General features: G+C 48.5%; 2 protein-coding genes across 2 annotated transcripts in view; one reads left to right on the top strand and one right to left on the bottom strand.

Annotated features, from left to right (window-relative positions):
* Window positions 1-4,818, top strand: part of MAPT (microtubule associated protein tau) — a 60,879-nt gene extending 56,061 nt beyond the window's left edge. Inside the window, exon 17 of the mRNA XM_027775990.1 lies at window positions 710-4,818. Coding sequence (XP_027631791.1) covers window positions 710-925 — 216 coding nt within the window. The 3' untranslated portion in view covers window positions 926-4,818. The remainder of the gene's footprint in view (window positions 1-709) is intronic.
* A 1,759-nt stretch (window positions 4,819-6,577) lies between these two features.
* The window catches only part of KANSL1 (KAT8 regulatory NSL complex subunit 1), a 203,598-nt gene continuing 197,265 nt past the window's right edge, over window positions 6,578-12,910 (bottom strand). The window contains exons 11-15 of the mRNA XM_014591831.2: window positions 11,350-11,471; window positions 9,969-10,026; window positions 9,640-9,752; window positions 8,713-8,965; window positions 6,578-8,402 (exon numbers count right to left, since the gene is read on the bottom strand). Of these exons, the coding sequence (XP_014447317.1) occupies window positions 8,175-8,402; window positions 8,713-8,965; window positions 9,640-9,752; window positions 9,969-10,026; window positions 11,350-11,471 (774 nt within the window). The 3' untranslated portion in view covers window positions 6,578-8,174. The remainder of the gene's footprint in view (window positions 8,403-8,712; window positions 8,966-9,639; window positions 9,753-9,968; window positions 10,027-11,349; window positions 11,472-12,910) is intronic.

Genomic DNA, 12,910 nt, shown 5'->3' with positions numbered 1-12,910 from the left:
TTCCCGTGGTGGGCCCCCCGGCTTCCAGCACTGCCGACTGGCACACCACGTCTGTGCCACGAAGACTGGCTGTTCTCCACTTTTACAGGGGCTTCACCACATCTTTTCTTCTTTTTAATATCACTTAATAGTTCGATTAACTTTCAATTTTTCATAAAGCTTATTTAACGAGAGAGACAGGGAACTCCTGACAGGTTCTTGTCACAATGTGACCCATCCCCAGCCTTCTAGCCAGCCAGGACCCCACGGGCACACCTGTGGGCATGTCCAATGTGCTCAGGCAGACTCAGGATCTGAACCCCAGGCCTTTCCGTAGGACTTCAGCTTTGAGCAGCAGCACCCTACTGCCTGTGCCACCACAGCTGGGCCCATGGCACCTTGTTTTCCAGCACACCTGCCAGGGCTGCTCACAGCAGCTGCCACCTCAACTCCCCAGCAGTCACTGGCAAAGGGGAGTAATGTGAGTTGGTCAGGGCTGGGTATCAGTGGCTCTGGGGCCATCCCTCCACCGACTCCAGCTTCTGCAACACGTTCACTTGCAATTTGGCAATATCAAGATAAAACACGCAAGTGCGTTTAAGCCTAGCAGGTGCACGTCCGGACACTCAGCTGTGTGAGGTGATGTGTACAAGTTAATCCAAAGTTACCCGCCATGGCGTTGGCTGCAACAGCACCTCATCGCCTCCTCCCTCCCCTCCTGTCCTCACAGATCGAAACCCACAAGCTAACCTTCCGTGAGAATGCCAAAGCCAAGACCGACCACGGCGCGGAAATCGTGTACAAGTCGCCTGTGGTGTCCGGGGACACGTCTCCACGGCACCTCAGCAACGTCTCCTCCACTGGCAGCATCAACATGGTAGACTCACCCCAGCTTGCCACACTAGCTGACGAAGTGTCCGCCTCCCTGGCCAAGCAGGGTTTGTGATCAGGCCCCCAAGTGGTCAATAATCGTGGAGAGAAGAGAGAGTGTGGAAAAAAAAAGAATGACCTGGCCCTTCGCCCTCTGCCCTCCCCCAGCTGCTCCTCACAGATCGGTTAATCGGTTAATCACTTAACCTGCTTTTGTCGCTCGGCTTTGGCTCCGGACTTCAAAACCAGTGACGGGAATAAGAGCAAATTTCATCTTTCCAAATTGATGGGTGGGCTAATAAAATATTTTTTAAAAAAAACATTTAAAATCATAGCCACACCCAACATTTCCTTGGGCAATTCCTTTTGATTCTTTTTTTTTCCGCCTCTGAGTAGAAGAGAGAGAAGGCGAGGCTCTGAAAGCTGCTGCTGGGGAATTTAAGGCACTGGGGGCCCCTGCAAACTCTGGCCCCATCCTGGGGGTGACAGAAGCAGCAGCAGCAAGGATTTAAAACTTGGCATGTCTGTGGAGCCACAGGCAGACAGGGTCACCTTGTGTGAATGACGGGTGTGGTGGTGGGAGACCCGGGGCTGAGGAAGGCTGGGCAGGAGGTGGGCAGGGAGTGAGAGGACAGATGAGAAGGGAGACAGAAACACGGTGGGAATCGGGCCCTGCCGAACATCGCTGGAAGGGCAGCAGGAAAGGCCACCCATAGCCTCAGCCCTATCCTGGTGGGCCAGGGTCTGCTGTGGGTTGGTGTCCCACTGTCTGGAGGATGGCCCGTGGGAGGAGGGGCAGTGGCAGGAGGGTGGTACTCTGTGGGTTACTTCCTTAGAGAAGGCTGACCATGATGTCTGTGCAAGAGCCCTGGCCTCTACCTCCCTCTCTCCCTGCAGAGAGGGAGCCCTGAGCTGAGGGGCTTCCCTCTGCCCCATGGAAACCCGATTTTAATGAGTTCTGAAGTTTGGAACTGCAGCCACGATTTTGGCCTTCACAGACCTGGGACTTTAGGGCTAACCAGTTCTCTTCATAAGGACTTGTGCCTCTCAGGGGACATCTGCCTGTCTCCAAGCCTGGGCTTCCGGCATCTCTGGAGTGTGCTGGGGTCTGGGAGGTGGGTCCTGAGCCTCCTGTCTTTCCCACGGCCACTGCAGCCCCCTGTCTGCCCTGCCATGCCCATGTGTCTGCCGTGAGAGCCCAGTCCCTGCCTGTACTCATTATGTCACACTGTCCCCAGTTCCCTCAGTAAGACACTGGTTAGATGCGGGAGGTACTCCACGAAGGGGTGAGATCAAAGGAAGGAAAGGCCAGGCCCAAGAACTGGACTTCAGTCTCTCGCTCCAAGTTCCATTCATCTAACTGCTCTCTCTCATAGCCGACTGGGTTCTCTGTCCCCCACCTCCCATTTCAGCCTTGAGTGAGGTGGGGCTCGGCCACAGATGCATTTTGCCTTGTTGACTTGGAGAGCCTCTTCCTCCTAGAAGGCCTGCCTGGTCCCCTTCCTATGTTGAAGGGGTGGCAAGGCAGGCTCCCAGGGCAGGACCAGACTCTGTCCCCTACTTCCACCCCCAGCTTACGACTGCCAGCCTCCCAGAGAGCCCAGCTGCCGTTCACCTCCACGTGCATATAACCAGCCCTCCATACCCCCAAAGACAAACATGCCCCCTCGGAAATGGTTCTCTGCCCGATCCCAGCTGGAAGCAATGCTGTCTGTTTTGCTGGAGCAGCTGAGCATATATAGATGTTGCCCTTCCCTCCCCGTCTGCACCCTGTTGCGTTGTAGTTGGATTTGTCTGTTTATGCTTGGATTCACCAGAGTGACTATGACAGTGAAAAGAAAAAAAGAAAAAAAGAAAAAAAAAAAAAAAAGGACGCATGTATCTTGAAATGCTTGTAAAGGGGTTTCGAACCCACCCTCATGGGAATCCTAGCTGTCTCTCGCTCCACGCTGGGACTTGACTTAAGCAGGCCGGTGTGGCTCTACCCTACTAATGGGGCCTCGTGAGTTTTGACAGGTTTTCAGCAGCACTGGGGACCCAGCAGAGACCAGATTCTGACATCTGAGCTGGACCCTCAGCGGCAGAGGCCTGAAGCACAGGACTAGGACAGAAGACATGGGCCCCCTTCCCTGCCTCTGCTCTCAGGGCTCCCTTGGTCAGGGTGGTGTGTGCGGTGTGTCACGTGGCTGGCCTGCCTTGCAGTATGAAGATGGTTCCTCACTGGTCACAGCCTGGAGAAAGTTCCACAGCAGCCCTGAAAGAGGGTCTTACAACTCCTGCATTGAAAGAAAGCAGCAGCCAGCTCGGTGGGGGTAAAGATCTGCAGCCCCAGGAGCTCTACCAGCCTCTAGGCAGCCCACCCCTCAGCCTGGGGTCCCTATCTAAGCTCTCAAGGGGGATAGCCCTGGCCTCCTCACTAAAGACCCTATCACCATAGCAGGGACTGGGATGGATTCCTGTCCTGCACGGGCTCCAGGGCCTAGCTACCTGAGGAAGGGTGACAAGTTAGGAGATACTGTTTCCAAAGCCTTGGCCTGATCACTCAGCCCGCTGACCTTGCACACGCTCCATCTGCTGCCATGGGCAAAGGGAAGCAGTCTTTGCAGAAAATTGTTTGAACAAATTCAGCAGACTCGGGCCCAGCTCTGCCACTTTCCATTTGGGGATTTAAGGCCACCCTGGGGGCAGGGTAGGAGTCATCCAGGCCCTTGGCTGAAGTTGGAGACTTCATCATTTGCAGCCAGATCTTCCCATGCAAGGAATTATCTGGGCCCAGAACTTTTCACCATGAGGCTCCCCTGTTCTCCAAGCCCCAGCTGTTCTCCTAAGGGTTCTGAGAAAGAAAAAGGAAATGTGGTTTAAAGATCTGGAGGTCATCAGAGAGGTGGTCCCCTCATTATCGCCACTTATTTGGGCTGTACCTCTTCTTTCCTGCAGTCCTGTCCCCTTGCTCTGGTGAGCTCTTGAACGTCCTCTGTGGGGTGGGCTACTGGGGTCAGCCTAAAGATCATGGCAGGTAGGTTGCAAAGGGATGCAAGCTTATGACCTTCAATGTGGACAATCCTCCCAGGGTCTGGGCACTCCACCCTTCCCCTCACTTCTCCCAATTTGAGCCAATGTCCTGGGTGGGCTAGAAAGGACAGACCATATACCTGGTTTCTTCGAGCTCTCCATTCACTTTGTCCATAGTTCCATTTAAACTGACTTCAGTGGTGAGACTGTATCCTGTTTGCGATTGCTTGTTGTGCTATGGGGGGAGGGGGGAGGACTGTGTAAGATAGCTAACATGGGCAGAGGGAAGTCTGAGAGCAGCAGTTACACTGCCTTGGAACCCTTTCATTTCAGCCACATTTGCTAGAGGGAGGAAGGGAGGCCACAGGGCTAAAGGTCCTCAGAGCTTTGCTTTTCCACTGACAGCTTACAGGCTGTAGCAGGCTGCCAGCTCAGTCCCTCCCACCCCACCCCACACCGGGAGCAAGCAGCAGGGCTTGGGAAGGAACTTGATCTAGTTGCTTTGGCCTCCTGCTCCCTTGTGGGGTCCAAATCCCACAATCTTATCTCCCTAAGATGCTGGCATCCTTTCCTCTGAGCCACTGGTACTGTGTCACCTCTCCCACCAAATCCAGACCCCTGGCTGGTACTTCTAGCAGCTGCCGAGATCGCTTCCTTCACCCTCATCTTTGTCCCCCAAGTGAAGCCGAAGGGAGGGGACAAGGGCAGAGGTGATCATCAGCTTGTCCCATCTACAGATCTGTGGCTTCATGAGACTTCTGGTTCTCTCCAGCTTTGAAAAGGGTTACCTTGGGCACCAACCCAGAGGCTCACCTTCTAACGGACTCAGTCCCATGAATTTGCAGTGTCGGGCAGGACAATTTCTGGCACTAGCAAGTCCCATGATTTCTTGGGTAATTGAGGGTGGGGGGAGGGACATGAAATCATCTTAGCTTAGCTTCCTGTCTGTGAATGTCCATATAGTATACTGTGTGTTTTAACAAATGATTTACACTGACTGTTGCTGTAAAAGTGAATTTGGAAATAAAGTTATTACTCTGATTAAATAAGGTCTCCATTTATGAATACCACACAAGAACAAGAACGTGATACACAAAGTATGATTTTTAAATCATTTCTTACCCTTAGAGAACTCAGCTCAGACAGAAAATGGCAATGTTGTTGAAAGTTGGATAGCAGGGTTTACAGCTCTCCTTGCAGCCCTGAAGGTGAGGGTTCTCATACTGGCTCAATTTCAGTTGATTCTCGCTTTCTGGTGCTGGCAAGCCATCCTACTTCAGCTCAAAGAGCAAGAAACACCCTTGCAGCTGAGCTCACAATGGTGCACCGAGAATCTAAGACCAATGCCAGGGTATTCAAACCCGAGAAGGTAGGGGGTAGATGCATGGTATCTTTTGTTTCTGGTAGTTCAGTGGCATGGGGCTATGGCAGAACACTGGGCCAATCAGGTGAATGAATGGCTTAGAGTCCTTCCAGGTTTACACAGCTGCCTTTCTCCTTCGTTTGGAACCTTATAACAGACTAAGCAATATTTCTGCTAAACCAAGACAGATACACCATATAGCTTTTCCCTAAAAAAATCCACACGAAACAAAAATAGCAAACCATTGTACGGTCCTTTAGTGATTCTGTCGTTGTCTATAAAGCTTCAAAACGTTACTTCCAGGTGTGTTTAGCTACTAACACACAGCAGCTTCAGTTCTGTAGATCTCAGCTGCAAGGACAGAAGCTACAGGTCAAAGAGAACTGCTGTGCCAGGTGCCCAGCTTTCAGAAATACGACAGGCAGCCTCAGGGACCTCCTCAGGTCGCAGGCAAGAACTTGTCTACCCAAATCACATACATTCTCAGCAACCCCCAACCTGAAAAAAGTCCAATGGTGAAAAGCAAAATCTCCATTTAAGAGCAATTCACAATAAATAGGAAACACCGTACTGTTGGCCTCACGAGAAAAGAGCATCCAGAGGCAATGGGCTAATTAACTCTCACTCACTATAAAGTAGAAGCAGGGGTGGATCCTGGTGTGAAATGGCAGTGGTGTCCAAAACTTTATGCTCTGCAAGGTAATCCCACATGTGAAAGTTTTTTTTTTTTGTGGGGAGAGATTTTTGCTATAGGGCACGTGCGCTCACTAGAGAGAGACAGTGAGAAATCACACCCCCCAGGGGGGATGGCCACACTGTAATCCCTTCTCCTCCATCCTCCTCTTGGGATTCTGGGCACACACGCGCACACGCCTGGTGTGAGTTTTAAAGCCACTGGGTCCAGGACTCGAACTGTGGTCGACTACATGGGAGTCCGGCAACATAGCTATTATGCCAACTGCTGGTCCCCTACATGTGAAAGTTTCTAGTTCAAGTTCCAATACCTTCCTGAGTATGCCAGGCATATGCTTGCCCATGATCTCGAGCTGGCTGGGGGTGGTTTGCAGTGTCAAGACCCTGTTGGAAGTGCTCTTTTTATGGAAAAAATAAATGAATCAGCCTAAAATAAACACCACCCCTTCCTGGCACTCCTTACCTTCGTGAAAAGTCATCAAACCCTCTTTTCTGGTGACCAGTAGAGGACCCAACCACGTTCCCAGCAGATTGGAAATGTTCCAAGGTTCAGAGCAAGTCAGAAGACCCCCAAAATGATTCTGGCACTGTTGATACTGAAATTGCCACAACTATCATGTACACCCAGTCCACTGCATCAAGAAGGGCCCACACACGACATTCTGTAACTCTTTTTTTATTTTTTTTTTCAATTTTTTCTTTCTTTTTTTTTTTAAGCACTAGTCTGTGCTTTGCGAACAGAATCAAGACATTAACAAAGATCAGCTTCTCTGAAGAAAAGCATTTCTATAGAACAAAGACAGCTACATGTTTCGCTGCCATAACACAGCTCAAAGCAGGAAAAGAAAATATTTACAAAATACAAGGTTTTTTTTTTTCAATTTTTGTTTTTGTTCTTTTTTTTTTTTTTTTACAATGCTAAAAGGGTTATTCAGAATTTTCAACCTTATAAATAGAAGAAGCACTTTATGCATAGGGATATGGTGCATTATTGTTTGTAAAGAAACAATGACAAACCCTTTAACTTGCAAACAGAACCAAAAAAAATCACTAATGTTGAAAATTGTGAAAAAACCCCAACCATTAAGCAGTTTGTCTACTATTTTCATATGATTACAAAATGGAAAAAACAAATCAAAAAAAAAAAAAAAAAAGAAAAGAAAAAGAAAAAACAAAAAACAAAACCACCTTCCCCCCTCCCCCTTTTTGGTGATGTGATTATATATGAGACAGGTAAAAGGGAGGGTGACGGGGTGTGATGGAAACCACAGTGAGGACCAGACAATGTTCCACAGGAAGGGGAGCAGCACAGAGGAAGAGTCTAGAGTCTAGTTGACATGGACAGGGAACTGTATGTGAAGGAAATGAGATGAAGTGATCAGTCGGTGAAAACTCAAGTATAGGAGGAGATGGCTGCTCACTTCCCAGATGCTCCAGCCTCCAAGGGAGTGGGAACAGGAGTTCCGTAGTCCTAACCCCACCTTCAAAGAACAGAGTGGGGGAGAAGACGGCTGAGAGAAGGACTGGTGCATGTGTGCATGGGCGGGGGTGGGGACAGACAGGAAACGGTATGAAGAGGCAGGACTGGGGAAACCTGAGCAGCCACAGCCAGGTTACTGCAAAGGAGTCAAGGCAGAGATGGCCAAATGCAGATGAAAACTAAAACAGGTCTCCAAGGTCTGCTGACAAGAGGAAGCCATTCTACCAGCTGGGAACTCAGTGAGGACAACTGGCAGTTATGACAAGGAGGCTCTGGTGGGGATGCTCCAGCACAGAAACCCAAGGGCGACCCAACCAGGAGGGGCACAGTTGGGCTGAGCCATAGACAGGAGAGGGGTCAAGAGCCCAGAGTGCCCTGCCCCACTCTAACCTAAGAAGGCAATGCTGAACTGGAGCATTCCATCCCCTCTGTGCACTTAGCTGTTCCATCCTGCCTACAGCTGCGAAGGAGATCTGACGTTACTAAGTCCAGTGATTCAACAATGCAGAGGATGTGCCAGGTCCAGGACAGCAGGGTCTTATCCTGAACTTCTGTTTGCCAACTGGAGGAAGTGCTCAGGTGTGTGACAAGAAAACATGGAAACAAAAACAAAACAAAAATCAAAAGAAAAAAGAATACCAAAGTAGGATCTAAATTCCTTAAATTCACTAAAAACTGTGAAAATTTCTGGCATATGATGTTTGAATATCAAACGCAGAGAGTTCTGAAGCTTTAATGCCAATAATCAGTGAGTCTGTTGAGAATCTTGTCTCCTGCTCATCTGTGAGTAGGGCGCTGAGCTGTGACTGTGGCCGCCAGATGTCGATTCTTGAGGGGGACAACGGGAGGCGATGTGGGTGCCACCTCTGACTCCCGGCCAGTCTTGCTGCCTGAGGTGCGCCGAGTGCAGCGGGCTGCTCGTTCCTGTGCATCCAGCTGGTCCTCGCACTCTGCCTGGGGACTGTAGGCCAGGGGGAAGGTCCGTCGCTCCCACGGCTGGACGGACTGTGGGTGACAAGTTGCTTTGGTGAGAACCAACCCAGCCTGCTTCCTGTCCAAGGCCCGGTGCCACAGTGTGGACTGGAGCCCATTATCAGCCTATCTGGAGTTCCTGGGGCAGTTTGGAAAGACCCCTCATGGGATGGGCCAATACAGTTACACTGTACCTTTAGAAGGTCACTTTAAAGTGTGGCCCAGTGTCTCCTTCAAAGAGAGGAGCCATAAGGTGAAGAAGATCCATCTTCAGCTGCTTCTGTCCTTTCCCAGTTCCACCCTCCCACCTTGCCAACCCCATGCGAAGGCAGTTATTGCTCACCTGTTCATCCAGCCCCAGCTCTGGCGTGGAACAACGGGTGTCTTCGCTGGCTAAGTGTCGCAGAGAGTCCCGAGCCACAGGGGTGAGGGGTGCCGAGTGCAGTTCTGGGCTAATGGGGCTCCTGGGGGACTGGCTGTGGGAGAACTCCGACAACGAGTGGCTACTACTGACATCAGGGGAGGCGGGTTGAGGGGTGGAGGGGTTGGCACTGCCTAGCTGGGGGGTTGTCCGGCCGTCTGATGACCTGTAAGACCTGTATACCAAGGAATGCAAATCTTGAGTGCTTGGGGATAGCATAATTCTTATCTTTTTCTGGGAGAGCTAGGGAGGAGGCATGAAAAAACAATTTCCACCACAGAAGATGACAAACAGGGACACAGTTCTTTCCTAGAACTTGGAAAATCCCATTTTCTTCCACGGCTGCCCAAGGAGTAGGTATACAATACAACATCTAAGAACTATACACACCTATCATCCTGAGAGGAAGGCATGGCTGAACAACGCCACTGGCACAATGCCTACTGAATTCATGGGGGCAGGGAAGTTAGTCCAGACTTCGAAAATTGCAGTCAAATAGGAAAAAACAAAATGAGAGTCCCAAAGAATTCCTTTTAGAGGAAATAGCATAGTGATGTGCAAGTGGGATATTTCTTTGAATCAAGATCACAAAACCAAATAGTCCACTGTCCAAAGAGATCACTAGAATTTGCCAGAATTGGACAGTGACCACTCAGCAAGGATCTAAGATTTGACTACTCATACCTTTATAGTTCCCACAAATATCAAGGAACTCGATATTCCTAGCCTTGGCTAGTAGATGAACATGAACAACCAAGAAGCAACTGCAATTTTGTGGACACGAATAGGGTTCAAACTCCCATCTACCCTCCCTCGATAGGCCCTGGGGACCTGTGCCTGCCCCATCACCTGCTGCCCCGCCGCTGGGGTGGCACACTTGTGGTCCACAGCCATCGTGCCCTCTCCATCTCCTCACATTTGGCATGTAGGGCAGCAAAGGCTGCATCGGACAGGTCCTCAATCTGCAACAGAATAGCTTTATTGGTACTGTTTCTTCCAGAAAGCTGAATTTACATATAAATACATCAATTCTGAACCAACTCTATTCCCCCAGTCAGGACAGGATTATAAAGGAGCTTACACTTGACTTCCACAGTTCTTGAAGCATGTGGTGTGTGTGTGTGTGTGTGTGTGTGTGTGTGTATGCACGCATGTTGAGAGAATGACCATGCCATTACCTCCTCGTTCTCCTCATCAGGACTCCCCTTCAGAGACTGAAGATCAACCTCCCGCCAGCTGCAAAACGAAGAAGGAACAATCACGAGAAGGCAGGCAGTCTGTAGCCTGGGACAAAACACCTGTTTTCAAGGGAATACAATGGGCAGGCTCTGTCTAATCACAAATCAACCTCCTCACCCCTCTGAAAGAAAACCCATGCTCAAATGCCTTCAAGGGTCAGAATGGCAGGTAGGGGGTTCGCCAGGTGGTGTGGTGATTAAAGGTGGTGGACTTGCCAACCACAGTTCGAGTCCTGGACCTGGTGGCTTGCTTTCTCACATTCTCATTCTATCGTTCTTTGGTCAAATGAAAATAAATAAAAAAGTGGATAAATAAAGTTAAAAAAATATTAAAAAAAAAATGGGCAGGTAGGGGATGAGTGGGGTGGAGGAGTGGAGGGGTGGGGCTTGGGGCTGAGACACTGACAAACTCAACCAAAGGACTCTTTAAAGGAAACCACCACCACTCAACACCAGTTGATTGCTACCACTTTGAAACACACAAACAGGGTTGCTCAGCCTGATTTGTCAATAAAAGTCAGGAATAAAGATTTATACGTGAAATCCTTTTCTAATGATGACAATGAATTCAGTATTTTAAATACAGTATGTGTTAACAAAATGTGTCTACAGACCAGTAATGGCTACCTGACACTTATGCCCTGGTTGATATGGTCACTTAATAGAATGAGGACTACATACAGAAATAATCACACCCCTATCAGGTTATAACCTTTTCATTTGCTTCCCCACGTTTTTGCCACAGGGCATGTGTATTTACCAGAGAGAGAGAAAAGACAGAGGGAGAATGAAAAAAATCACCCCCCCCAGGGGGGCTGGCCATGCCAGGATCTCTTCTCCATTCTCTACTTCAGATTTTAGGCATATGCACACATCCTTGGCATGTTTTTACAGCAGTCAGGTCCAGGACTCAAAGTACAGAGTAGGTCATGTGGGTTCCAGTGCACTACACCACCTGCTGGCCCAAGATCTTTCTCTCTCATTTTTAAAATATGTATATAATAATATACATAATATATATATGTATGTGTGTGTGTGTGTATATATATATTCCCCCCTCTTTCAATTTGACCTGTCAGAGACAGAGAGAGAGGGAGAAAGGGAAAGCGAGAGAGCAAGCTGCCATGTCCTGGACTTGAACAATACTCAGCCATGTGGAAATTCTGCACCTTTAACCACCATGCCATCTGCTGGCCCAATGTCTTAAAGAGAAGACAGAAACCAATGCTAGGACCCAAAGCCTGGTCAGAAGAGAAGTGTGGAAAAAGCTAAGTATTAACAGGAGGAATAGGGAGAGGAACCGATTATTTAGGGCTTCTACCTTGGAGTAAGGATTTCCTTGTATTGTAGTTTCTCTACACGGGTAGTTGCAGCGACAGACATCGGGATGACAATGTTGTTAATGTCGAATGAGCTCTCTCCCCTTCTTCTCCTTACTGGCTGCTGTAACACACAGGTAAAGTTTAAAAAGAAGGCATGACCCTACAAACACCAAATCATCAAATCTTTTGCCCAAGACTTAAATTGGATCATAAATAATAACCAGGTGTCCCACAGCACATTGGTCCCTGGAGGAGCGCCCACTCACAAGCCCTACTGGCCACACACTTCCTTTCTTGGAGGAAGAATCACTGAATTTTATAGGGGTAGAATACCCCAATATCTAAGTCAACTACTGGGGTTTGTAACTCTTCCATATGTACCTTTATTGGCCTCCCTCCTTTAAAGCACTCCTGTTTAATTCCTTTTATCTCTTTCTATGACCTAGGTCCATAATGGCACCCCTAAAAGCAATGCTTAAGCCTTGACTCTTAGGTTAAAAAGTTCAATTCTCTTATCCTGAAAGATGGCTTAAGGACAGGCCCATCTCAACAGAACATCTAACCTTGGTGGTCATGAAGCATCTCCTTCTCAAGGATCTGAGCTCTTCTGCTAAATTTGCACTTGCTATCTTCTCAGTCCTTATGTGATTTCTCTTCCATTATTGGGGAAAGAGCTGAGCACTTTCTAGCCACATCAACAGAGATGAATGGAGAGAAACTGAAGAGGAGGGCATGGCAACAGCTCATACTTTGAGAAAAGAAACAAGACTTCCAAGGATTCAAGATCTGAGGCAGAGGTAGGCATTTTAGTAGCTGGGATGGAAGGAAACAAGGAACCACATGGTTTGATCTCTGAGACAGAAGAAAAATTACTAGTTGCTCTTCCCAGTCAGTTAATAGTCTATCCTGAAATAGGCCGGTAACTGAGTTATGTATGAGAGGCCAGAGGGCAACAGTGGGATAACAAACACGCTGCCATGGCAACACACACAGCTGAAAACACCTAAGAGGTTGCATTCACACTACTAAGTGTGGCTGGCCCAGGGGGAAGGGATTAGTGAAGGAAAATAAGGAAGAGAGCTCATTCTATACAACTAACTATTCTGTTCCTAGAGGGCAATATATGATTTTTTCATCCATCATTTCATGCCATTCTCAGAGAATATTAAATTAGCCCTTCCTAGGCCAGGACTTCAACTGCTGTCATTTATGATTTCAGGTGACCACAATGTCTTTCACACTTTAATTTCCTTCTCTATTAAATGAGACTAGACTGTCATTGACCTCACAAATTTAGGAAAACTGGTTAACCTAATGAGATTGGAAGGGACTTTTGCAAATTTTGCCTGAGTTCTGCAGCCGAGGATTAGTAATCCTCATACATAAACATCTCAGTTACACCTCTGCAGACATGCTATGTCACATAAGAAATGCATCTCAAGGAAGTCTCAAGAGAGAGCTTCCTTTTATCTTGGTCAAGAATGAACGTGAAACTGTTGGCAGAAGTGGGTATGTATTTTGCCAGAATCTTCTTGGGCCTGCTGTTAGTACCTTTAAGGG

Source organism: Tupaia chinensis, unplaced genomic scaffold, assembly GCF_000334495.1.
Source record: "Tupaia chinensis unplaced genomic scaffold, TupChi_1.0 Scaffold000624_1, whole genome shotgun sequence".
In the NCBI taxonomy this organism is placed as follows: domain Eukaryota; kingdom Metazoa; phylum Chordata; class Mammalia; order Scandentia; family Tupaiidae; genus Tupaia; species Tupaia belangeri.
Note: the sequence above shows the minus strand (reverse complement) of the source record. Positions and strands in the feature narration are given on the sequence as shown.